The sequence below is a fragment of the Pipistrellus hanaki genome (genome assembly GCF_964339955.1).
Source record: "Pipistrellus hanaki genome assembly, chromosome: X".
In the NCBI taxonomy this organism is placed as follows: Eukaryota; Metazoa; Chordata; class Mammalia; order Chiroptera; family Vespertilionidae; genus Pipistrellus; species Pipistrellus hanaki.
The window spans coordinates 10,562,668-10,587,650 of NC_140524.1; the positions used below are offsets into that span (position 1 = coordinate 10,562,668).

At 49.8% G+C, this 24,983-nt stretch overlaps 1 protein-coding gene across 4 annotated transcripts in view; it reads left to right on the forward strand.

Annotated features, from left to right (window-relative positions):
* Positions 1-24,820, forward strand: part of MECP2 (methyl-CpG binding protein 2) — a 68,188-nt gene extending 43,368 nt beyond the window's left edge. For all 4 annotated transcript variants that reach the window (XM_084871092.1, XM_084871091.1, XM_084871094.1 and 1 more), the window contains 2 exons: positions 13,132-13,476; positions 14,988-24,820. In XM_084871092.1, the coding sequence (XP_084727218.1) occupies positions 13,132-13,476; positions 14,988-16,071 (1,429 nt within the window). In that variant the 3' untranslated portion in view covers positions 16,072-24,820. The remainder of the gene's footprint in view (positions 1-13,131; positions 13,477-14,987) is intronic.
* Positions 24,821-24,983: the final 163 nt, after the last annotated feature.

Consider the following 24,983-nt stretch of genomic DNA (forward strand, 5'->3'; position numbering starts at 1 on the left):
TCTCAGGCCTCACCTCTGACGGTGTGCGTTTGTGTGTGTGTACACATACACAGAGAGAGAGAGACCCGTAACAGCTATGCCAAGATTTGATCTCATGGCTTGCTGGCTTTAGAGCTTCTGCTCCTTGCCACTGCACTGAACTGTCTTGGGACTTTGTAGATGTTACATACTTCTGGTCTTCTGATGTTTCTCCCCCGCCCCCCCAGGGGGGAGTCATTTGCTTTTTCCCTCAGGGTGCCTGCAGAATTCTTTTTTTATCCTTGAAGTTGAGGAAGTTGACCAGAGTGTCACTGTTGAGTGTTCTTTATCACATTTTCATGGGAACACAATGTGTTCTTTCGAGCTGCATATGCAGCTGGTCTTCTTTTCAGGTCAGTTCTCTTATAAAATATCTTTGATAGTATCTTTTCCATTTTAGAGGTCCCCTACTAGAGGAACACAAGTTATCCTTCTGTTAGATTGGCTTTGCCTTTTTTCCGATGCTATTAGCTTTGCTCTAATTGCTTTTTATTTCTTCATCTGCATTCACTGTTTGTTTTGATTTGATTTTCAGCTATGTATATTCCGTTTTGTGCTCTTTTAAAATGTAGTTATGAGTTCCATAATGAAGGGATTTGGTCTGCAGTTTGTTTCTCTAGGTTGGGAATTTGCCCTTTTACCTTACTGCTTTATCATCTCATCTTTGAACTTCTACTGAAAACATGTTCTTATAAAGTGGTGGGGGCTTTCCTTCTCTTCCCTGTGGGGGACTTTGCCTTTCCTGAGCCATCTCCTTTCCGTCTCCTTTCCCCCCCTGTCATCTGGGCTCATGCAGTCCTTCTGTTTGCTTTGGTGCAGAGGGGGAATTCTTGGCCCTCTTTTCCCAGGCTCTTGGCATCGGCTCTCGCTGCTTCCCCCCCCCCCCCGGGCTATGGTGAGCTGTTTATCCTGTGGTAAGAGAGAAGTTGCACATTGCGGGAGCTGTAGTGGGGGATAGTCTTTGGAGCATCTAAATTCTTCTCTCTGTCCTAAGAATTGTACTAAACGTCTTACACCAGTGCTCGGCAAACTGCGGCTCGAGAGCCGCGGTTTGCCGCTCTGTTGACTAATGAGTTTGCCGACCACGGTCTTACACCAAGGCTCACTCCAGCTGCTTGAAGGATGTGTATGCCATTCCTGTAGGGATGCAGAAGGGGGACAGCTCAGGCTCCAGGTGGTTCCCTGAGTCTGTGTGTACCCAAGAGCAGGTGCTTTCCCCAGAGCCAGCCTGGCGCAAAGGCACTTTACCTGTTTGTCCCGCACCTCCCAGTAGGAGCTGCAGTAGTTCCTGGGCCAAAAAGGAAAAAGTTACTGATTCCCACCTAGTTGCTTCTTTCCAGCTTAGCGGAAAGAGGTCTATGGTGGCTTAGAGGTCTCGTGGTGTTATTGACTCCCCAGCATGGCTTCTGGGGATGGGCAAGGAAGGAGCTCAGTCTTGTTGCTGCTCTGTCCTCTGGAATCCTTTTCTAGGCTCCTGGGTTTTGAAATGTATTGAGTTCAATTTTATGCCCCTTCCTATGTGTAATGAATTCTTCCCTTCACATTCCTTCTCCCCGCCTTTGTTTAGTTTCTTATTTTATTAGGGATTAGGAGAGAGCAGTTCTGTGGGAAGTTGTAACCTGTCATTTGATTCTAAGTCCTTGATCCTTGTGAAATTAAGTTGTTGTGGTGGTGGATGCACTGACCACAAGAAGCAATTCACAGCCCCGCACTCCCATATGTTCTTTGGCCGTTCAGAGATGCGTATTCTAGGTGAATGTCAGGTTCCAAAGGGAATTCCATTGGGATCTTGACTGGAAGGACAGTATTCAATCTTCCTGTTGTATTTTCTAACCCATTTAGTGTTTGTACACAGACAGGTAACTGATATGTGTGTGTGTGTCTTGTCGCCAAGCATGTTACTTCTTTTTTAGCCAGTTCCCAGAGTTGTTTATGGGACAGAGACCTAGTCCCTGCTACTTGCCTGCTGCGTCCTAGTGGCTTAAACCCATTGTCAGAAGCGGGGTTGGGATAGAGTGGATCCCCAGGACGGTACTGTAGAGGTTGCCGAGACAAGTGGGATCTCCGTTAATCTCCGTGTGTCTCTTTCTGGGTGTCCCAGCAGTGCAGAGTCACTGGAGCGCCCAGCCCTTCTCAGCCCCTCCCCTGCTCTCAGCAGTGCCCAGGGGAACCCCTTAGCCTGTCACCGTCCTTTCCATGTATGGCACTATTGCTCCAGGCCCTTCATTTGCCACCACCAAACTGCACTTCAGCCAGCCTGGCTCCGGCTCCGAGGTCCTGTTGTTCTGACCTTGAAGATTTCCTAGGGCCCTGTTAGGACTTTGCGGCTCTCTCCCCCCCCCCCCCCCCCCCCGCCCCCAATGTTTAAGTGTGGCAGAACTTCTCTCACATTGACTCCTACTGCACCACATCTTACAGCGGTTTCTTAAAGTGCCTCGGTCATTGGTAGCATTCTTCTTTGGCAACACTGATAGAGAGATTTCCCGCTTTCTATTTTGTTGATCATTTCAGTGGGCTCAGATGTCATCATCAGAAAACACAAGGCTGTCAGGCATGCAGATGTGGGGCAACGTATGCTAGTAGAAGGCACAATAAAGAAAACAAGGCCATTCACTTCAAGTTAGTTAGGAGATATTCAGACAAAATAAGGGACTCTTATGGAAAGTTCTCTCTTCTGTTACTGGAGATTTCCTTTTTGCCCCTTCCTCTGCCCCCTCCCCCAAATATGTTGCCTCTGTATTAAAATTTTATTTTGCCAAATATTCCGTTTTTCTGTAAAAACAGCTTACACTTGATAAAAGTCTGTAAAATTTTACAGTGGTAAGAAGAAAACAGTATCAACAGAAAATGGTGAGAGGGAGGAGCAGCAGTGAGAATGCATTGCTGGGGACCAAAAAGGCAGGCACATGTGAGTGCCCATGGAGACCAGCTGCTGGGACCTTGAAGATTAGATATTTGTCATGGGGGCAGAGAATCTCCATTGAGCACACTGAAGGGTGTGCTCATGCACGGGGTGACATGATGGAAGAGAAGTTGCTAGAAGGGGAGGCTAGAGAATGGAAAGCAAAGTCTAACAACACAAGCCTTCGTGGGGCAGCTGGGGAAGCCACCCTGCTTGGGTTTCAGTTGTGGTCCATGGCTTTATCAGCTTTGGGCCTGATCCTTTCTCCACCCACAGTGGCCCCTCAGGTCACAGTGTCACCATCGCATCCATATTCTGGGGCTCTTGCCTGGCTCCCCGTTGGGTTCCCCAGCACTTAGTATCTCCCCTTTCACAACATGAATAAAAATAGTTACGACTTCATTATTGACTATCTGCCGTAAAAGAGTGACCACACCAGGAGAAAGAAATGGATGCAGGTAGAAAGCGTGTCTTGCTATAACATCCCTGGCTCTAGCACATCTCCTGCATGTGCTCTAGTAATGTTAGCTATTAAATGAGTGAGTAGGTGAAATGGAACGCCCCCGCACTGTTCCCAGCATTCTTGCTGTAATGACTTCTGTTTAAAGCTTGTCCCTGTCTGCTAAGCACTCCAGAGTGAAAGCAGTTTCTGCCACCCCACTTTTCTCCTACCTAGTTACAGAACATTTTCATCCCCCCAAAGGAAACCTCATGGGAAATAATCTGGCAGTTCCTCAGAAAGGTAAACATGGAGTTTTCATGTGAGCCAGCAATTCCACTCTAGGTATACACCCAAGAGAATTGAAAACATACATCTGTGCAAAATCTTGTGCACAAATGTTCATAGGAAACCACCCAGTTGTTCATCAGCAGAAGACTGGATAAAAAAATGGTATTTCCATACAACGGAATGTTATTCAGCCATAAGAAGAGATGATGTTCTCATACATACTACAACATGGATGAACCTTAAAAACATGCCGAGGAGGCTGGCAGTAAGGGGAATTGGGGGAATGACTGCTTAATGAATTGGGGTTTCCTCCATGGGTGATGAACTGTCCTGAAACTAAGTAGTGGTGATGGTTGCACGACATTGTGAAGTATTAAATGCTGCTAATGGTAAATTTTATGTTATGTTTTATCACAATAAAAAAAATTGATCAAATGCCCTCAGAAAATTTAGCCAACAACATTCAACTTGGCCAAATGCCTTGTCATTAAACTTCTTGAACTAAATTCCTTTCTGACTGGCATTGTTACCATGTCCTGGGCTTGGTCCAATCTAGCACGTGTCACCCCAGGTCCCCATGCTGGGCTTGGCTCTTTATCTGAGATAAATGACAGAGCTGCTTGCCTGGGCTCTGTGCCTGTAACCAGACAGGCTTGCTTGGAGCCAGCTGTGGGTTCTGAGTACTGCATGGGAATCATAAAACCTAGCTTTATGATTTAGGGTAATTGGTTAAGTCAGCTGTCATTTTAGTGGAGTATTACAAAAATTTAGGTACCGTGATCCCTGGCCCATATGACTCAGTTGGTTGGACATCATCTCATGTACCCAGAGGTCACTGGTTCAGTTCCCAGCCAGGGCACATGCCTCAGTTGCAGGTTCGCTCCCCAGTAGGGGGTATACAGGAGGCAGCCGATTAATATTTCTCTCTCTCCATCTCCCGTTCTCTCTATATATAATAAATGAAGACATATATTTAAAAAATAATTCACATACCATGAAATTCACCCATTTAAAGTGTACAGTTTGGTGGCATTTAATACATTCACAATGCTGTGCAAGTATCACCTCTATCTAGTTCCAGAAGATTTTCATCACCCCTACAAAACCCTGTACCCCGCTAGCAGTCACTCCCTGTTAGCTACTACCCCTAGTCCCTGGCAGTTACTGTTATACTTTCTGTCTGTGTGGATTTTTCTATTCTGGACATTTCATATAAATGGAATCATTCAATATGTCTTTTTGTGAGGGCCTTATTTCACTGAGCATCAAGTCTCCCAATAATTATCCATGTTGTAGCATATGTCAGAATTTCCTTTTTAATGACTGAATTACATCCCACTGCATGGATAGACTACATTTGTTTCTCCATATATCTGTCCATGTACACCTGGGTGGTTTCTACCTTTTGGCTACTGTATTTCATTCCTTTCTGAACATTGACTTGCAAGTATCCATCGGTTCCAGTGCTTGTTTTCAGTTCTCTTGAGTCTATATCTAGGAGTGAAATTGTTTGTTCATATGGAAACCCTGTGTGTAACCTTTTGAGGAACTGCCGGCTATTCTCCACATCCGCACTGCTTGATTAAACCTGCTTGTCTTTCCCCCTGTGTGGTGGACTCATAGTGTAAAGATGAGACTTGTTGTATGGTGCTGGTTGCCTTCATTTGGGGAGGGATCTATCTTTGGGCAAAAACTGTATTGTATTTAGCTTTTTAAAATGTATACAGTTTCTTGCATCTTCTAAAATTGGGGTATTAAAAAACATACTGAATTCAGAGCAGGGCCACTGAATTTCGGGTTCTACCACTGTAGCCTGCAGGCTGAAGCACCATCCCCTCTTTTGTTCCTGGACACCACTGAGACTCTGCCAGTGCAGTTTGATTTCTCGCAGATCTTTAACACGTTAAGTGCCTAGTCAGTCACCGGTGACTGACACTATACTTTCCATCCGGAGGACAAAACAGGCTGGGTGCTTAATGGGTTAAAGGGCTGAAGCTGGCGTCTCAAAGTGCTGCTGCCTTTATTGATTTGTGCAGAGAAGCTTCCTTGATTCTGAGATTGTGCAGCTCCTATTAGAAGTAGAAAGAATCGGAAGCACCAAGTGAATGACACTTCAGGATGGAAGCAGCCACTATAAGGAGTCCATTTCTCTCCTCTGGTCCCTGACCATTGACGGGAAAGTGGCCGCTGGCCTGCCCTTGTAGCTCATGTCCTTTTTGTGGTACTTGGGCTCTTGCTGCAGCTCCATAAGATGGATGACTAGAAATGAAAGGTACTGAGAAATAACATCTGGAATTGGCATAATGCAAACATGACTGGCATTGGGAAAGGTCAGGATATTGCTGGGGCTCTGGAAGGTTCTATGAAGCTCACTCTGAGAGGAGCTAGATTCCAATTCAAGTGAAAAAGTTTCAGCTGCTGCTTTCACCTGGCTTTTAAGCTTTTTTAAAAAAAATCTGAAGACCTTGGGGATTGAGTAGTCCTTCCTCCCATAGTTGTCTGGCCAGTTGTACCTACCAGCTATTGGTTGCTTGCTCCCCTGTAACGTACAGTAGGCTTGGGTCAGATGAGCACTGGGTACAGCCGCTCAAGGCTACCTTCTACAGGATTACTGTAGGTTACTTTCATTATTAAAATACAGGCAGTCCTCGCCATCAAACCCCTTGAGATAAAATGACTTGGCCAAAAAAAAAAAAAAAAAGATTGCTGCAACTCCAAGGAAGGATTTGGTCTAATGTAGCAGCAGAATCACTGAATGGTGTTTTATTACCAAGAGGCTTCTCATGCTTCATAGATATTTAAGATTTGTGAAAACCTTTCTGCTTAAATGCGATAGGTGCGTTCCTGGGGGGGGGGGGGGAATCTTGTGTTCTACAAATCACACAATAAAATATCGGAGTTGTTAAGGGAAGAATAGGTAGGGTAGACCATGCAAACTCTAGGAGAGTTGGTAACCAGAGTTCACTAACAAAACCACTGATTCTGTTTAAAAAAACAGAACACCAGGCCATTGCAATCTCTGTTGGCATTTGCACCCAACATCTCCATCAGCCAACCATTTTTCACCATACCCCGATTTGTGCTTCCTCCCACACGATGCATAGATTAGTTGTCCCATTGACAATTAAGAGTCAGGTCCTACCCGGCCGGCCTGGCTCAGTGGTTGAGTGTTGACCTATAAACCAGGAAGTCACGGTTCGATTCCCAGTTAAGGCACATGGCCAGGTTGCAGGCTCCATCCCCAGTGTGGGGCATGCTGGAGGCAGCCATTTAGTGATTCTCTCTCACTGATGTTTCTATCTCTCTCCCTTCCTCTCTGAAATCAACAAAAATATATCTTTTAAAAAGTCAGGTCATAAGCAAGACTTCCTTCAGCAGTGATTTTATTTTAAACACAGGGAAATATCTTGACACTTCATTCATACAGCTTCACCATATATAGTACATAACACTGGAAGATGTGGTTCTTTTTCTCTTAATGTACTTGTGTAACATGAAGGCTTTCTCTTTAATTGTTAGGAAGCTTTCCTAAAACTGCTTCAAACGCTTCCGGTTATATTGATGTTATCTCCTCCCTTTTAAACATGTTTTCCCTGAACCCTTTACCACTGGAGGGTTAGTCACAGTCATTGTAACATTGCACTCCCACGTTCTTATGCAGTTATGACACTCTGGGAATTTCACTTTGAGCTAACATGGAACCATATTTACATTCCCCAAATGCCTCATTACTGCCTCTTTCAGAACCTTCGAACCCAGGGCCAGTCCAGGATTGCATGTTGCTTTTGATCTGTTTCTTCGGTCTCCTTTAACCAGAGCCAGTCCTCAGGCCCACCCCCCCTTTTTTTTTCCCCCATGCCGAAGACCATTTTGAAGAGTCCAGGCCCATTGTTGTGTGGAGTGGACCCTCTCTTTGGACTCTTCTGGCTGTTTCTTCATGGCCTCAGTCACCCCTTCCTGCAAGATGGGGTGGTGCCAGTGCTCCTACTCTCCCACAGCACTTCTGCAGGCTGGCCGGTCAGTAGTGCTCAGTTTGATCTCTTGTTAAGGGGCACTTGCCAGATTTCTTCAACAAGCAGGACACCTTCCCTTCCTCCCCTTATTCTTGCCCATGTATTCCTTCATTTCTTTCCAGCTGTGTGTGTAGGTAAGCGTTGTTAAACACTGTCTTCTATAGCATCTTCTAAATGTTCAGTCCAGCCTTTTTAGTCATTGTAGAAGGTGGGGTGTCTGTGGATCTGACCACCTCATTGCTGGAATCCAATCTGCAGAAGCCTAGAACCCGTCCTCCCAGGGTAACCATCTCCCATGCTGCTTCCCTCGTGAGCCCTCCCTCCCCATCACTGTACATATCACTGTGCTCTTAGGCGAGCGAGACACCAAGGCCCTCGGTAACTATCTCAGCCTCGTCTCCTGCCAACCCCGAACCACTAGTGACCACCAGGCTGCTGGTAGTGCCCAAATTCATTATTTGGTCACTGAGAGCCTGCTTGCTTTGGATGCTAAGCTAGCCCCTGCTCCTCAAAGCTAATGGCCCCAGGGATACAGCCATCAAAAAAAGGAAAGGGCCCTGGCTGGTTTGGTTCAATGGATAGAACATCAGCCTGCGGACAGAAGGGTTTAATTCTAGTCATGGGCACATGCCCATGTTGCGGGTTCAATCCTCAGCGTGGGGGGTGCAGGAGGCAGCTGATCAATGATTCTCATCGTTGATGTTTCTCTCTCCCTCCCCCTCTCTCTCTCTGAAAACAATAAAAATATATTTTTTTTAAAAGAAGGAAAGATACCAGAGCATCTGAGTTGTGATTGCCACTTGGCATGTAACTATTAAGTGCTATTGCTGTGCTGGAACTCAGTGTGTGTTGAGCAGGGAGATGACAGTAAAGAAGGCACACATCTAGGGGGAGTTGCCCATCACTGGGGGATATTCTAAATACACTGGGGTGGGGGCAACGGGGGGCATAGGGTGCTCCTATGCATGGGCGGGGTGGGGGGAGACCAGGGAAGGCTTGTCAGAGTGCCATCGTAACCCAATTGAAGATGGGAGCGAGGGCCGTCCCAGAACCTCTGGTCCCTCCCAGGAAGGGCATCATAGGACAGGGAGGGACTGTTGATATTGCTGCCTCTGCTCATCTGACCTGGCTTGCCTTGAGCCCTCCTGATCAGCCTGTGAAATTCCGCATGAGTCTTAAAAACCAACTTCCTCCTCCAGGAATCCCCATCTCTGGGTTTCCCCTCTGCCTAGAACGGGGGAGAATGTCACTATTTCTTTGTGACCTCTTTGTCTGTTTCTCTCTCTCTCTCTCTCTCTCTCTCACACACACACACACACACACACACACACACACACACAACTTGGAGCTCTAGAAGGCCAAAGAATGTTGCTAATTCTGCTCTGGCATCTCAGCTCTTAGCAGTCTTGTTCAATGAAAACACATTGGCTCAACTGTGACCTCATACAAGTTGAACTTCCTTGTCTGGTTGTACTTCTTTTTTTTTTTTTTTCTCATTTGTGACACCGAAGAACAGAATAGGTGATTTTTCTAAAAATACATGAACTTGTGAACTAGGTGCTCAGTTCTCCTCATAATCAGGATTATGTGTGTGCATGTACATGCGCGCGCGCGCGCGCGCACACACACACACACACACACACACACACACACACACGCTGTAATCACAGGGAGGATGAAGAGAGCTCTTTGGTTTCTTTGAAAAGTGTATGCTTCAGAAAACCCCACAACGTCCTGGTGTGTGTGTGGGAGGGGTGCTTAGGGAGTTGCCAGGCCTCCTTCAAGGTCACCCTGGGACCGAGCATCATCTGAGCCAGGGGTAAACTCATTTGGATTACCTGTTTTGCATCATTTTTACCGATACACCCAGCATAATGGCTTCCAGGCTTTAGGGCTTTTGTTATTTGTTTTTAAGTACCAAATACCTGTGTTCCCCTTGATGCACAGAATTGAAAATCACTATCTTGTCATAAAGAGTTAGAATACTGCAGATAGAGTTAAAGGTCCTTTTATTCCCCCATCATCTTTGGTGCTATTAAAGTTCATTGGTGTCGCTCAGTTGGTTAGGCGTCATCCCGTGCATTGAAAGGTTGCCAGTTTTTGCCGGGACTGGTTTGGCTCAGTGGATAGAGCGTCAGCCTGCGGACTGAAAAGTCCTGGGTTCGATTCTGGTCGAGGGCATGTACCTTGGTTGCGGGCACATCCCCAGTAGGGGGTGTGCAAGAGGCAGCTAATCGATGATTCTCTCTCATCGACGTTTCTAACTCTCTATCTCTCTCTCTTCCTCCCTGTGAAAAATCAATAAAATATATATATTTAAAAAAAAAGAAAGCTTGCCAGTTTGGTTCCCAATCAGGGCACATGCTCAAGTTGCCGGCTCCATCCCTGGTAGGGAGTGTGCAGGAGGCAACCGATTGATATTGATGCTCCTCTCACATTGATGTTCCTCTCTCTCCCCACTCCCTTGCTCTCTCTCTCTAAAAAATCAATGAAAATTATTTAACAGTGCTCAGCCATGCCAGCCAATCAGTGATTCTCTCACATCATTGATGTTTCTCTCTCCCTCTCCCTTCCTCTCTGAAATCAATAAAAATATATTTTTAAAGAAATATTTAACAATTAAAAAGTTCGTTATTGTACACATAGGAACTCTTAAAAAGATAAATTTTATATTATATACATCTTATCAGAATAAAAACTTAAAAACAAACAAATAGTTCATTTAATCAGAGTTTGGGCACAGCTAGATATCCCATCTTTGTATCTGGTAACCAAAGATGTATGTTCTCTTCTTGAACTCCATCCTCCAGACTTTGCCGAGGTCCTTAACTCATCTGGCACCCCCCGCACCAGTCCGTCAGCCAGCAGGGTTGCTTCACCTCCTGGTCTTGTCGCCAGTCCTCTGCTGTCCCCATTCTGGGCCACACCAAGACAACTGCAGAAGGCTTCTCAGGGCTCCTCCCTGCTTCCCTCTTAGGTCTCCAGTAGTCTGTTTAGAGTGATTCTTTCAAACGCCCTGGTCCCTGCCCCCTGCTCAAAGCTTCCCATCACACTTGGAATAAAACCCAACAAAGCCCGCCATGTCCCTCCATGTCTCCACTGTCGGGAGCCTTTTGCCCACATGGCCACATGGCCAGCCCTTACACTTCATTTAGGTCTTTCTCTCTTCTCTCCCTAATATCACATGGCTTATTTTCTTCATTGTGTTCTAATCAGTTCCTTCTTTTGAACACACCTGGTCACAGCATTGCCCAATACAAGGAACCCTTCCACTCAACGCCTGTGTCCTTTTCATTCTCGTAGATGCCAGCCTGGTTTCCTTCCATGGGCATTAGACATTGCAGTTATGCTCTGGCATATCCATAGAGGCCTCGGCAGTTCTATTAGTTTCTGCTGTGTGCTTCCTAAAGTCCCCTTCTCTCTCACACAAAAGGCAGCCTGCAGTATGCTGTCTTTTTACCTTACAGTAGATTCTAGGGATCACTCCCCAGTGGTTTGGGGCACTCTCCCTGGTGCGGGCCTGCTGTCATCTGGTCAGCAGGTCCCTGGTGACGGCTGTCTGAGTTGTCCACAGTCCTGGGCTAGTAAAAACAATGCTGTTGTAAGTAACATCGTCCTCTGTTGTTTTGACTTTCTAAAGGTGTCTCTTCGGGGTAGATTTCTAGAAGGGATTGCCCTGGATTGCATCAACACCCTTGATTGCATCTAAGAGGCATTTCTGGGTGACACGCTTGTACTTGACCTCATGGTGGTGAAAGTATTGTAGAAATACAAATGAGAGTTCTGAGGAAGCCAGACCTGTTCCATTGGTGCAGTGTTTCTCTCTGACTCCCGGAGCAGCCCTGGACGTTAGCGGTGCGCTGTGAACTGTTTGGAAGCGGTGGTTACGATCTATTCATCACTTCGCTGCTGGCAGAGTTTTCCTTCTCCCTAAGACTGGGAGCACTGAAAAGTAAGCTCTGCCGGAACAGGTTAGGAACCCCACTTTTACAGCAAGAAAGCGTCTCCTGTGAGTCAAGGGCTGACTCTGGGTGACACTGGCAGCCATGCTTGGAGCCCCAAACTTCTGAAGAAGTTCCAGAGAACTCAGTAAGCCTGAGGGGGGCTGAGACACACCCTCACCACGCTCGGTCCCCACACCTGACCTGAGCTGTTCAGGAAAGCCATGTCTTCATGGCGCCCAGTGAGTCCTGGTGCTAACCTTCTTTCAGTGACTTACCCAAGTCATTCAAGTCATTTCGAGTGCACACTACAGTCTCCACAGTGTGGACCAAAAGGGACATCGCTTGGGATAGACCAGCCACGGGACAGTGATCAGTGCCACGTGAGCTATATAAGAGGGCAGCTCTAGGGCTGCTATGCAGAGGCTAGGAATAGCCTTGGCCTTTTCCATAATGCGCTGCCAGCTGAGGGACTAGCCGATGGCTAATTCTGAGCCCACAATTCTTCCTAAGCCTTCCCTGGCCTCGTGTTCTTGTCCTCTCAGCCCGGCCATGAGAGCATCATGGTCAGACTCTGATCTCAGGGTCCAGGGCCTCAAGTGAGCATTTCTGAAGCATACAAGGAAGGGGCTGAGCCACCGGATGGGAAGGCGCTGCTGTCAGTGTGAAAACGGGGGATGCCCAGCCTGGGACGGCGGTGAGGGTGCTCCTCCGTGCCCTTCTCCTTGCTCTTTCCTTTCACCGGCACGGCTGTGCTATGGCCTTGCGTGGTAAGGGAGGGTCTGGTGACCAAGGCTTACCTGACGGGGGGGTCACTTTTCTTATGCCAGAACCCTGTGCAGCGGTTTCTGGTTCCCCGGGTCGGCCAGGATTTATGCAGTGCCTTTGTGACTTTTCTTCCTCTGGGGTGTTGGTACCTGCTGTTGAAATGAGGAGACGGGCCTGCTCGGATCTGTGTTTGGAAATGGCAAAGCCAGGATTTGAGCTCAGGTTGGCTGGCTCCAAACCTCTGTGCCCTTTCTGCGGTGCTGCGTTGTGTGCCACCCCCCAAGGGAGTAGTGCAGTAGTGCTCCTGTCGGCACGTTGTACCGTGCCCCACAGCAGCTCTTTGTTGGGTACACGTTTGAGAAAACCCCAAATACAGAAGCTATAGTAGCACCCAAGCCCGGCCTTTGTGAAAAGGAGCTCCACCCCCTTCTGGGCTGACAGCTCTCTACCCCAGTGGTCAAGGCAGCGTGCAGAAAAGCCACATAGTGTTTCTACTCAGAAATGCCACCTGTGCAGGCCGCTCACTCTCCTGCACACCAGGAATGGGACAAAGGGTGATCACAGTGCAGTTGGCCGCCGCCAGCAGCCAGAGCCCTAAGGAAATCTGTGAAGGAAAGAATATCCAGGCCTGGGTGAGCGCCAGCGGGCAGCCCCGGCTTCCGAGCCCTGCCACTGGGCGGCCTCGAGCCTTCCAGTGCTCACTTTTTCTGCAACCCGGTGTGTCCTCTGTGATACTTACATACTTGTTTAACACTTCAGGGAAGAAAAGTCAGAAGACCAGGACCTCCAGGGCCTCAAGGACAAACCCCTGAAGTTTAAAAAGTTGAAGAAGGATAAGAAAGAAGAAAGCAAGCATGAGCCCCTGCAGCCGCCAGCCCACCACTCTGCTGAACCAGCAGAGGCAGGCAAAGCGGAGACCTCGGAAGGGTCGGGCTCAGCCCCAGCCGTCCCGGAAGCTTCTGCCTCCCCCAAACAGCGGCGCTCCATCATCCGTGACCGGGGACCCATGTATGATGACCCCACTCTGCCTGAAGGTTGGACCCGGAAGCTTAAGCAAAGGAAATCTGGCCGCTCCGCTGGGAAGTATGATGTGTATTTGATCAAGTAAGTAAGGGCAACTCCTGCCTCTACAGAGCTGGGGGCCCTGGTAGGTGGGAAGTTGGGGACAGGTGCTGAAAACTAATGGGGGTCCCTTGGAGTAGGAGCTAGTTGCTGCTAGTTGATCGAAAAAATGTGTGTGCATAACCCCACCTGGGGTAAGGTGGCTTCAGTAATGAGCACCGCTTGCAGGCATTACTAGGTACGCTTGGAACGACTGTGTATGGAAGCCACTGCCCTGAGTGAAACATGCACAGATTATAACAGTGTGATTTACCCTGCCAGCCCTTGAGGCCTTGAAGATGGAATAGCAGTAGAACCTACCCAGGGTCACGATGAGAATGCCAGGAGGGATCACCTGGGAACTGCGGAGGCCACAGGATCTGCCATATGTAGTGGCCTGGGCTCAGGAGGCAAACAGAGCTCCCTGGGGTTCCTGCCATTCCTCAGCTGGAGAGCATCCAGCTGCGAGGCTCCTCTCAGAACCCATTACCCTCATCTTCTTTCTGGGGGAGTGGTTCTGTAACACTGCTTCATGAACCAGAAAAAATAAAATAGATGAGCCGTAGAGCACAGTACACTCTGTGACCTGTGCTGGGAAAGGTGGGCTCTCAGACAGGGCCTCCGGGGAAAGACACAGACAGGTCCCATGTACCTTTTCAACTGTCCCTTTTGCATTTGCCCAGCCTTGGGGGAGGGTCACTGGGTGTTTTTGTTTGTTTGTTTTGATCTTAGGGAGAGATGGGGGGAAAGAGAGAGACATTGATATGAGAGAGAGACATTGATCAGTTGTCTCCCACACACGTCCTGACCATGGGAATCAAACCCCCAACCTGGGTATGTGCCCTGTCCGGGAATCGAACCCACTACCTTTCAGTGTATAGGATGATGCTCCAACCAACTGAGCCACACTGGCCAGGTTTTGGGTATTGTTATTTTTTTTTTCTGGGTGTTTTCTGTTAAAACAGTAACTTCCAAGCCTGAGCTACAGAAAAGTGAATAAGTACATGTCAGGTCAGCCCCTTAGACAATTTTCAAAGGACATTTACGGACATTGGCAACCTTGTTTGGTCCCAGCAAGTCTGAGAAGGGTGAGCAAAGCATTATCTTATTGTCATATGAGGAAACCAATTCCCAGAAGTGCTAAAACAGCATGCCCAGATTCAGACAGGGTGCTCTACTGGCAGGTCACGCCCAGGCACCAGCCAGCAGAATGGGCATCATCGGCCTGATGGCTAGGCAGTGTCCCCAGGTCATCAAGCTATTCTGGTATAGGAGCAGGCCATTTAGATGCCCACCACTAGCCTGATTGCTTCATGTATAACCGCAGCCATGCCCCTCAAGTGTTAGCTCATCTTGGCTTTTCTTAAATGTGACTGGCTCAGTGGTACCATCAGGTACATCAGCTGCAGAAGCTCTTCTGTTAAAGTTCGCCACTGCCTTCTGCTCTGCCCTATCTCCAGCATTGCTGTAGAAGCTTCTAATCACCTTTTGTGTCTCTCCACTTGTTCCCACAGTCCCCAGGGAAAAGCCTTTCGATCTAAAGTGGAGTTGATTGCGTACTTCGAAAAGGTAGGCGACACCTCCCTGGACCCTAATGATTTTGACTTCACGGTAACTGGGAGAGGGAGCCCCTCCCGGCGAGAGCAGAAACCACCTAAGAAGCCCAAATCTCCCAAAGCTCCAGGAACTGGCAGAGGCCGGGGACGCCCCAAAGGGAGTGGCAGCGCGAGACCCAAGGCAACAGCATCAGAGGGCGTGCAGGTGAAAAGGGTCCTGGAGAAAAGTCCCGGGAAGCTGCTCGTCAAGTTGCCTTTTCAAACTTCGCCAGGAAGCAAGGCCGAGGGGGCTGGGGCCACCACATCAGCCCAGGTCATGGTGATCAAACGCCCTGGCAGAAAGCGAAAAGCCGAAGCCGACCCGCAGGCCATTCCTAAGAAACGGGGCCGAAAGCCAGGCAGTGTGGTGGCAGCTGCTGCCGCCGAGGCCAAGAAGAAAGCCGTGAAGGAGTCATCCATCCGGTCTGTGCAAGAGACCGTGCTCCCCATCAAGAAGCGTAAGACCCGAGAGACAGTGAGCATTGAGGTGAAGGAGGTGGTGAAGCCGCTGCTGGTGTCCACCCTTGGTGAGAAGAGTGGGAAGGGACTGAAGACCTGCAAGAGCCCCGGGCGGAAAAGCAAGGAGAGCAGCCCCAAAGGGCGCAGCAGCAGTGCCTCCTCGCCCCCCAAGAAGGAGCACCACCACCACCACCACCACTCAGAGCCCCAGAAGGCACCCACACCGCTGCTCCCGCCCCCGCCCCCGCCCCCTCCTGAGCCCCAGGGCTCCGAGGACCCGGCCAGCCCCCCTGAGCCCCAGGACTTGAGCAGCGGCGTCTGCAAAGAGGAGAAGATGCCGAGAGGAGGCTCGCTGGAGAGCGACGGCTGCCCCAAGGAGCCAGCTAAGACTCAGCCCACGGTCGCGACCACCGCCACGGCCACAGAAAAGTACAAACACCGAGGGGAGGGAGAGCGCAAAGACATTGTTTCATCCTCCATGCCAAGGCCAAACAGAGAGGAGCCTGTGGACAGCCGGACGCCCGTGACCGAGAGAGTTAGCTGACTTTACACAGAGTGGATTGCAAAGCAAACCAACAAGAATAAAGGCAGCTGTTGTCTCTTCTCCTTATGGGTAGGGCTCTGACAAAGCTTCCCGATTAACTGAAATAAAAAATATTTTTTTTTCTTTCAGTAAACTTAGAGTTTCGTGGCTTCAGGGTGGGAGTAGTTGGAGCATTGGGGATGTTTTTCTTACCGACAAGCACAGTCAGGTTGAAGACCTAACCAGGGCCAGAAGTAGCTTTGCACTTTTCTAATCTAGGCTCCTTCAACAAGGCTTGCTGCAGATACTACTGACCAGACAAGCTGTTGACCAGGCTTCTTAGGGTATGCCTGCACCTCCCCTCCCACCCAGACCTCCCCCCGCGTGGTCGCTAAGGACAGAGAGCACTTAAGAGGACACTCCGTTTTTGGTGCCATTGGTGCCCCAGCCTCAGCTCTCCTCTCCCCGCACCCTGCCCCAGCTCCCCCACCTCCCCCCCTCTCACCCAGGTTGGGACAAGGAGGTGTGAGGCAGGGGATACAGTTGTATTCTTTAGAGAAGAAGGCGGAGATGGCCAGTGGCTACAGCCTGTGTGACCCCACTCATGGTGGCACAGATCTGGCCCCACTCCAGCCCCAATCCAAAACTGACAAGGACATTTCAAGGACAGGAAAGTAGCACCTGTTCGCTCCAGTCTGACATGGCTCAGAGGGAGTCACCCTTCGAGCTGCTAGGTGTAGACTTGCCTGAGCCAGAGGAGAGGCTGGCCCAGGGCCGGCCTCCAGTGGACGGCACCAGAGAGAGGCTCTGGAGGCAGCAGGACGAGGTGTAGGCAGGTTGGCCCAGCTGCGGCCAGCAGAGCACAGCGGAGACTCCTCGGTTGCTCAGAGCAGTCTGTGACTGGCAGTTAGCAGCTCAGTGGGGTGGGGGCCCCGGGGAAGGAGGGGAGAATGTTCTTCCAAAACTTTCCAATTCTACTCCTTAGGGACAGCTTAGAACTATTTGCACTATTGAGTCTTCATGTTCCCACTTCAAAACAAACATGCTCTGAGAGCAAACTGGCTTGAATTGGTGGCACTTTGTCCCTCAAGCCACCAGACGCGATGATGGTGTTTAGAACTGCCTGGATCTGTAGATACCTGCGCTTGTTTTAAAGTGGGCTCAGCACATAGGGTTCCCACGAAGCTCCGAAACTCTAAGTGTTTGCTGCAATTTTATAAGGACTTCCTGACTGCTTTCTCTTCCCTCCCATTTCTGCCTTCCATCATTTGGTCATTTGATCCTTTCATTTCTTCCCCTCCTTCCTCCTCATTCATCCCTTCCGTTCCAAGCAGCCCCAGTGCCCAGCTGTATCCCGAACTGATTCTGGTTAGTTCACGCCCCCCCAGAACTCACCGCCACCAACCCCAGCCCAGCCTCACTCCATCCTGAGCCCTGAGGAAGCCCCGGGCTCCACTGAGCCGGCCTGGCCCTAGCACCTCAGCCTCTCTGAAGGGCAAGAGAACAGCAAGGTCTTGCTCTCCTAAGTCAGAATCCAAATACTGAGCCTCCTCAACCTTCCACTTGAGAGAAGTGGGTGGGAGGAATGAGACCAGATTTGGATTTTGGAGCTGAGGGCAGAACAGAGGCCCCCGTGGTCTGTCATCGTCATCGAGAGGCCCAGCCATGACCTTGGCCTCTCCCAGGCCTGGCTAGCGCAGTGCGGTGTGGCAGGGCAGCAGGCAGAATAAATGCAGATGCCCCCAGACCTAGGCTGTGACCTTGGCTAGGGTGCCCCCCCTCTGCCCACCCAGGCTCCTCTGTTAACCACAAGTTCTTTTCAAATGGAAAACATTTGGCTTTCGCTTGCTGGAGACTGGCCAGGGCCAGTGTAGCACACATTTTCACGTCTGCACCAGGGTTATGGTGTAGGGGCTTAGAGGCTTGGGTTTGCTGTGGGATCCCATCCTTTCCACCTCTCTGTTCAGGAAGTCCTTATCTAGCTGCATATCTTCATCATATTGGTATATCCTTTTCTGTGTTTACAGAGATGTCTCTTATATCTAAATCTGTCCAACTGAGAAGTACCTTATCAAAGTAGCAAATGAGACAGCAGTCTTATGCTTCCAGAAATACCCACAAGCACGTCCCATGTGAGCTGCTGCCATGAACTGTCAAGTGCGTGTTGTCTTGTGTATTTCAGTTACTGTCCCCTGGCTTCCTTACTTTGGTGTAACCATGAAGGAGTAAAACATCCTAGAAACTGTCTAGCACTTCCTTGCCAGTCCTTAGTGATCAGGAACCATAGATGACAGTTCCGATCAGTAGCTTAAGAAAAAACCATGTCTGTCTCTTCCGGAATGGTTAGAAGCAAGGGAGTTTGCCCATTCTGTTCGTAGAGTCATAGTTGGCCTTCCTAGCATTTTTGTATCCATTTCCTTATGCTGCAGAAGCAAGTCCCACAAGCAACCCCACTCTGCTGTCGATTATCCGGGCTTCACTTCTGACTCCTCCCCAGGAGGGAAGGGGGGTCGGAGGAGAGAGCGAGTCCTTCGGGACCCCTCTTCCTCCAAGGACAAAAGGCTCCTGACCCCACAGTGGCCTTGCACTCCTGGCATCCCCAAAAGACGCCTATCCGTGCGAGCGCGGCATTAAGCCAGTTTGTCATGGAGACGCTATCCATTCTGGTTGGTCGGTTTTTTATGTGTTATATACGTAGTCCAGTGAAATGTGGCTCCTGGGACTAATGTCAGGAGCTGGCTGGCCACCCCATCAGCTCATTCATCTGGTCCTGGGAAGAGAAGTGTGGGGCTCACCAGGCCCCCCTTTCACCCATGACAGTTATCCAGGGGCTGACTGGGCATTTATGGTCAAGAACACAGCATTTCAAGGGTCATTTTCTTTGTGTCCGGCCGGACCTGCAGCCCCCTCACTCCCCAGCTCCTTCCCCCTGAGTTCCAGAGCTGCAGGCAGTGCCTGAGGCTCCTTATGGTTTTCTCTCCCCCCTTTCTTCCATATTCCCTCTTCTTCCCCAAATAAGGGCATCGTGAGTGAGTGACCTTTAAACAGGCCACCTTGGTGGTTTGTCACCGCGGCAGGCAGAGGCCCTAGAGCTCCGGTGCCACCCCTGTTCCTAGAGTCAGGTGGATGGAAGCTTGGAGGGAAAGCCCAAGCCCTGGGATTCTCACCAGCTGTGTCCAGCCCAGTGCAGGGTGTGACCTTGATTTTGTGTGAACTTGAACACCACGGAGATTGGGGGAAAGGCATCTTTTAGGGACTGGGAAGAATATAGGAATTGACTGACAACTTTCAGATCCCCATGGGTCTAGGTCACAGAGAGTCCTGTTCCGTCTCCCCACCCGTCATTCTAGTTGTTAGTTACTACCTCCTTTCTTGACAGAATTCTGTGTCCTCGAGCTCCTCCCACAATGCCCAGCCCTGCCCTGCCCTACCTGTCTGCCCATTGGTGAGCTTGTCCTTACCAGTGGAATTGCTGACTTTGACACTTCAGTGAACTGGGGAACTGGGCCACAACCAGGCTCTAGGGCAGTGCCCTTCTGTTGGCATAGAAGACACCTACAAATGCCATGTCCCCAGCCCATCAGTGCCAAAGTAGCCAAGGACCCCAGCCCCTCAGCTCCCTGGAAGGTGAACGTCATGGTGGTAGCCTGGGGACGCTGGCCACAGCCAGCACCTGGCTTCTACTGAGACCCCATGCAAGCATGGGCAACAGTCTCTTCAGTGGTGGCATCATTTCAGACGAGAGCCAAAAACAGTGGCAGCGAGACCTGCAACAGCCCCAAGTTGTTGCCTGCTCCTCTGTCTGGTTTGTCATTGTCGTGACAGTCATCATGAAAGGGTACTAGCCAGAAACAAGCTTTCATGTTCAGTGGGAAAGGAGTTTCTTAGCTGACAGGCCCTCTGGATTTTAAGTAACTCTTAATAAGCAGATCGAGCCCAGGAGGGAGCAAAGGTTATGAACTAACCCCACCAGGGGCCTGCCTGGATCTTGGGGCGCATTCCCACCGGCTCTCTGGACTGACGCGATCAGGGGAGGTCGCAGGCACTGGTTCTTGGAGACCCTTGTGCATCCATTCCTAGCTGGTGTCATCGCCTCGAATTGCTTCCTGATGCGAGTTTCACGCACAAAGTCTAGGACCAGCAGCCCAGACCTCAGGAAGCAAGCAGTGTCGAGAGCCGAATGGGTGTTTGCCTAGCCAGTCCCCCAAGTGCCAGCTGCTGGTGGCGGGGGTAGGCACAGCATTACCAGGCCTGTGGCCATGCTCCTGCTGTGTTGGATTCCTGCTCTTGCTCTGCTTTCGGCAAGGGTCCATCTTTGCTCTCGGTCAGTGAGCCCGTCCACTCTGGAGGGGCTTGGTGAGTCTCCATTTTTGTGTCTTTCTCTTTTAGATCAATCTTTAGAAAAGGCCTAATTGTTATAAATAGCTAGGATACTGCCTCTCCAGGGTCTGAAGTTACATATTTTAGGGGGGTGAACAGTGAACACTGAAACCCACTCTCAACAATTCAGAAGGAAAACCTAGAGAATATAGGTCAAAAAATACATGTTGATGTCTCTGAACAAATAAGAGCAAGCTTTTGTGAAAATTGTGATCTAAAACTACTTGGAGCTTGGCCTGATGTGTGGCGAGCGCTGCAGGCAAAGGGGATTCCAGCCCCAAGCCACTGGATCTGAGACTCGGGGCCATTCTGGCATTGGAGAACCCGTCTCTCCTTGGGTAGCATCCCTGAGGTCTTGGCTTCAGCTCTGTCCTCTGGGGCGGCCTGGAGGTCCGTGGCCCACCTGGGCCCAAAGCTGCAGGAGCCCAGCTCTTGGTGTGGGAAGCAGAGTGGTCACAGGGACTCGTGAAGGCCTACATCAGTCTCCTTCCCAGCACCACCTGTTTCTTGCTTCATTCTCCTGTCCACAGAGCCTACCCGGAGCTCTGACTTGTCAAGGAAAACATGGGCTCTAACTAAGGCCCAGGTAACCGGAAAGGAGAGGGTGATGCCTCCCCTCGGCCTCTGCCTGGGGCACAGCCTGTGCCCTGAGGACATTCCCTGCTCTGCTCTCCTTGGGGTGTAGGGCCTGATGAAGTGGCATCCCTTCTGAACTCGGAGGGGAGGACAGAGGCCTGAGCATTCACTGCGGTGTGTGCCCCACTCGCCCCTCCCCCTCGAGAGCCCCTGGGGTGAAGGGGAGGCTGTGAGTGAGGATAGGTGTCCGCACCCCTAGCAGAGCTGAGATCCTCACAGGGGAAGTCTGGCCTTTTGGCTTTCAGAGCATCTGGGAAACTTGCCAATGGTCTCTGCTCCTCTAGCTTCCCCTTCTCTCTTACCTCTCCTCAGGTCCTGCTCAGCAGTGAGAGAGAATGAGATGAAAAGGCAAAGAGGTTTGGCTTCTATCACTGGTAGTCCCTCTCCCTGCAGTGTTTGTGTGTCACGTGACAAAGCTGTTTTCCCTGGTGACCCTGATTATATCCAGTATCTTATAGACTATAAGCATAGGCCTGCTTGGTCCTCTCTGTTCTGGGCTTTTGTTTTTTGCTTTTTCTGCTTTTAGCTTTTCTGTCCCTTTTATTTAATGCACCGATTAGACACACAAAGCAAGTTGAATTTTTATATATATATATCTGTATATTGCACAATTATAAACTCATTTTGCTTGTGGCTACACACACACACACACACAAACACACACCTGTTAAAATAATACCTGTTGCTTAATTACAATATTTCTGATAACCGTAGCATAGGACAAGGGAAAATAAAAACAAACAAAAAAACAACAAAAAAAAACAACAACAACTGACAAATCTGTCTGCTGGTCACTTCTTCTGTCCAAGCAGATCTGTGGTCTTTCCTCGCTTCTTTCAAGGGCTTCCCTGTGCCAAGCTAAGGAGGCTGCAGGCAGTGCCCGGGTTTTGCACTGTTTCTCCAGTGCTCGTGAGAGAGGTCCCAGGACACTAGTGCAGGGCAGTTCACCTCAGTGGGTGGGTGCGAGAGCGCTCCCTTGCCCTGGCAAAGTCCAGACTGTAGTTGGCACCGTCTGGTCCTCTTCCACCTCTGGGTGGGGCAGCTGGAGTCCATGGGGGTGGCCTGGTTCTCCCACCCCTTCCAGTGGCCAGTCAGAGTGATCACGTGTGGAGAGTCAGCTCAGCAGGCCTCCCCAGCAGTAGGGCTCCCACTTTGCCAAGTCCAGGGGCTGGAGGGAAGACGGGAGGCCTGCCGTGCCCTTGAACGTGTGAGCTGCACCAGGTAGAACGCCAGGGACCCAGAACCACATAGAGAGTCCATTCTCCTCTAGGAGGTAGCGAAGACTCCAGAAACGCCCCTTTCTCTCTTCCCACATCCCGCATTTGCTTTTGTAATTCTTAATGAGCAATATCTGCTAGAGTTTAGCTGTAACAGTTCTTTTTGATCATTTTTTTTTTTTTTTTACGTAATTAAAAACACCAAAAAAAAATCCAGAAACTTGTTCTTCCAAAGCAGAGAGCATTATAATCACCAGGGCCAAAAGCTTCCCTTCCTGCGTCAATACTGCTTCTGAGGCCTGAATCCAAGAGAGAAACACTCATAGGCTCTTTGTGGGGCTGGGCTGCCCTCAGGCCCCGCGGAGGACCTGGTCTGGGCCGAGGAGGTGAGGAGGCCGTTGCCACCGATGCTTGGCCACTAACAGGTGGGTGTGCGCATGTGTCCACGTGCATGCTTTCCGACTGAAATGTGAAATCAGCACCCGAGTTAGCCTCACCCAGTGACCTCGCCCCGCCGGGCTGGAGCGGGGCGCGCCCGGTCCCGTGTTTCTGGGGAGCTGGACAGTGGAGTGCACAAGGCTTGCAGAACTTGAAGCCTGCTCCTTCCTTTGCTACCAAGGCCTCCTTTTCCGTTTGATTTGTCACTGCTTCAATCAATAACAGCCGCTCCAGAGTCAGTAGTTGATGAATATATGACCAAATATCACCAGGACTGTTAACTCAGTGTGTGCCGAGCCCCTTTATTGCGCTGGGCTCCTGTGTACCCGGACACTGTAATGTGTGCTGTGTTAGCTCTCCTCACCCTCCCCTCGTTTTTTCTGGGGGTTTTCTGTTTGGGTTTGGTTTGGTTTTTATTTCCCCTTTTGTGTTCCAAACATGAGGTTCTCTCTACTGGTCCTCTTAACTGTGGTGTTGAGGCTTATATTTGTGTAATTGGTGGGTGAACTGAAGTTTGTATTGTAACCATGTTTAAAGTAATTGTTCCAGAGACAAATGCTTCTAGACACCTTTTCTTTACAAACAAAAGCATTCAGAGGGAGGGGATGGTGGCTGAGACAGAGGGGCTGTCCTCTATTTCCCCGGGAGGGGAGACCCACAGAGGCGACCCCTTGCTCAGATCAGCCAGAAGCCACCCGAGAAAATCAATCTTAAGCCAACAGACCGAATAGCCGATTTGTTGCCATTTTCCAAGTCAGAGCAAAACCAGACCTTGTTCCACCCAGTGGACATTTTTGCCTTCCCCTCCCCTCCCCGAGATTATTAGCATCATTGATATTTTTAAGGACAGTCAAGGCTTACGTTCCTGGGAGGGGAGCCAGGTGGGGTGTGAGCAGGGCCAACCCGAAGCGGGCCTGAACCGAGTGGCTCAGACAAAAGGTGGGCATCTCCCTGGAGATCTCCCCCCACTGTGGCCTCCGGTCAGGCACATGGTGACAGGGCAGACTGGCCACTCTTCACCTGACGCAGCTCTTTCTAGACAGGCCAGGCAGTGGGCATTATCGTTTAGGACACCTCCATCACATCCCACCCCTTCCCTGGAGGGCACCACACGAATGTGACCTCTCAGTCCCCAGCCACCCCAGGTGATAGCGATGTGGGATGGGAGGGTGCACTCTCTGCTGTCATAAGATTCCCAGAAAAAAAAATTGGATGTGAAAAATCCCCTTCCCTTTCCATGGCAAAACCAGAGCCTCCTCGGAGAAGCCGTTACCCCCACCAGACATTATCTGGGGTTCACAGAACAGGGACAGACATGTGCTCCCTTAGCGCCTGGCAGCCCTTCATCTGCAAGGCGATGGCAGTGCCGATTGTAGTGACCACTACACACGGGGTTTAGCAGCAGGAGGAACCAAGCAGGGTGGCTGCCCCCTCCCGAGTTGCAGTGACACATGCCAGCCACTCTGTGCAGAGGGTGCCCGCTGAGGGCAGGAGAGGTAGGCAAGGGGCGCGGGGAGCTGCCCGGGCCAGGCTTGGCTGGAGATGTCTCTGAAAGCCCTCTATTGCATTCACCTTCAGTTTTTGTGTTTTGGGACAATTACTTTAGGAAATAAGTAGGTCGTTTTAAACAAAAAAAAAAATATTGATTGCTTTTTTGTAGTGTTCAAAAAAAGGTTCTTTGTGTATAGCCAAATGACTGAAAGCACTGATATATTTAAAACAAAAGGCAATTTATTAAGGAAATTTGTACCATTTCAGTAAACCTGTCTGAATGTACCTGTATACGTTTCAAAACACCCCCCCCCCCCACTGAATCCCTGTAACCTATTTATTATATAAAGAGTTTGCCTTATAAATTTACATAAAAATGTCCGTTTGTGTCTTTTGTTGTAAAACCAAGTGATTTTTTCATAAGGTTCTTTTACTATTTGAAAAGATGGGCAGCACGCAGTTTTATTTTATTTTTGTAAGTTTTTTAATACGTGTGAAAGCAAAAGACTACTCGGCATGCCTTTCTAAGTGACGCGTTTGCACCTTTTGTTGGGAAGTACTGTATCCTTTGCTGTTAGCATTCTCGATAAATCTCTCTGTGAAAGTGACTCAAGGTCTGGGCTTTCATTATCTGACAGCTCACAGGACAGCATGGTGGTGTGTCTCCTGATCCGGTCCGCTGTCCCTGCACCCAGAGGAGAGCCACCGCCTTCGGGACTGCAGGTCCATACACTGCCGCCCCTGGGGCCCCGAGGCCACGCTGTCCAGGCA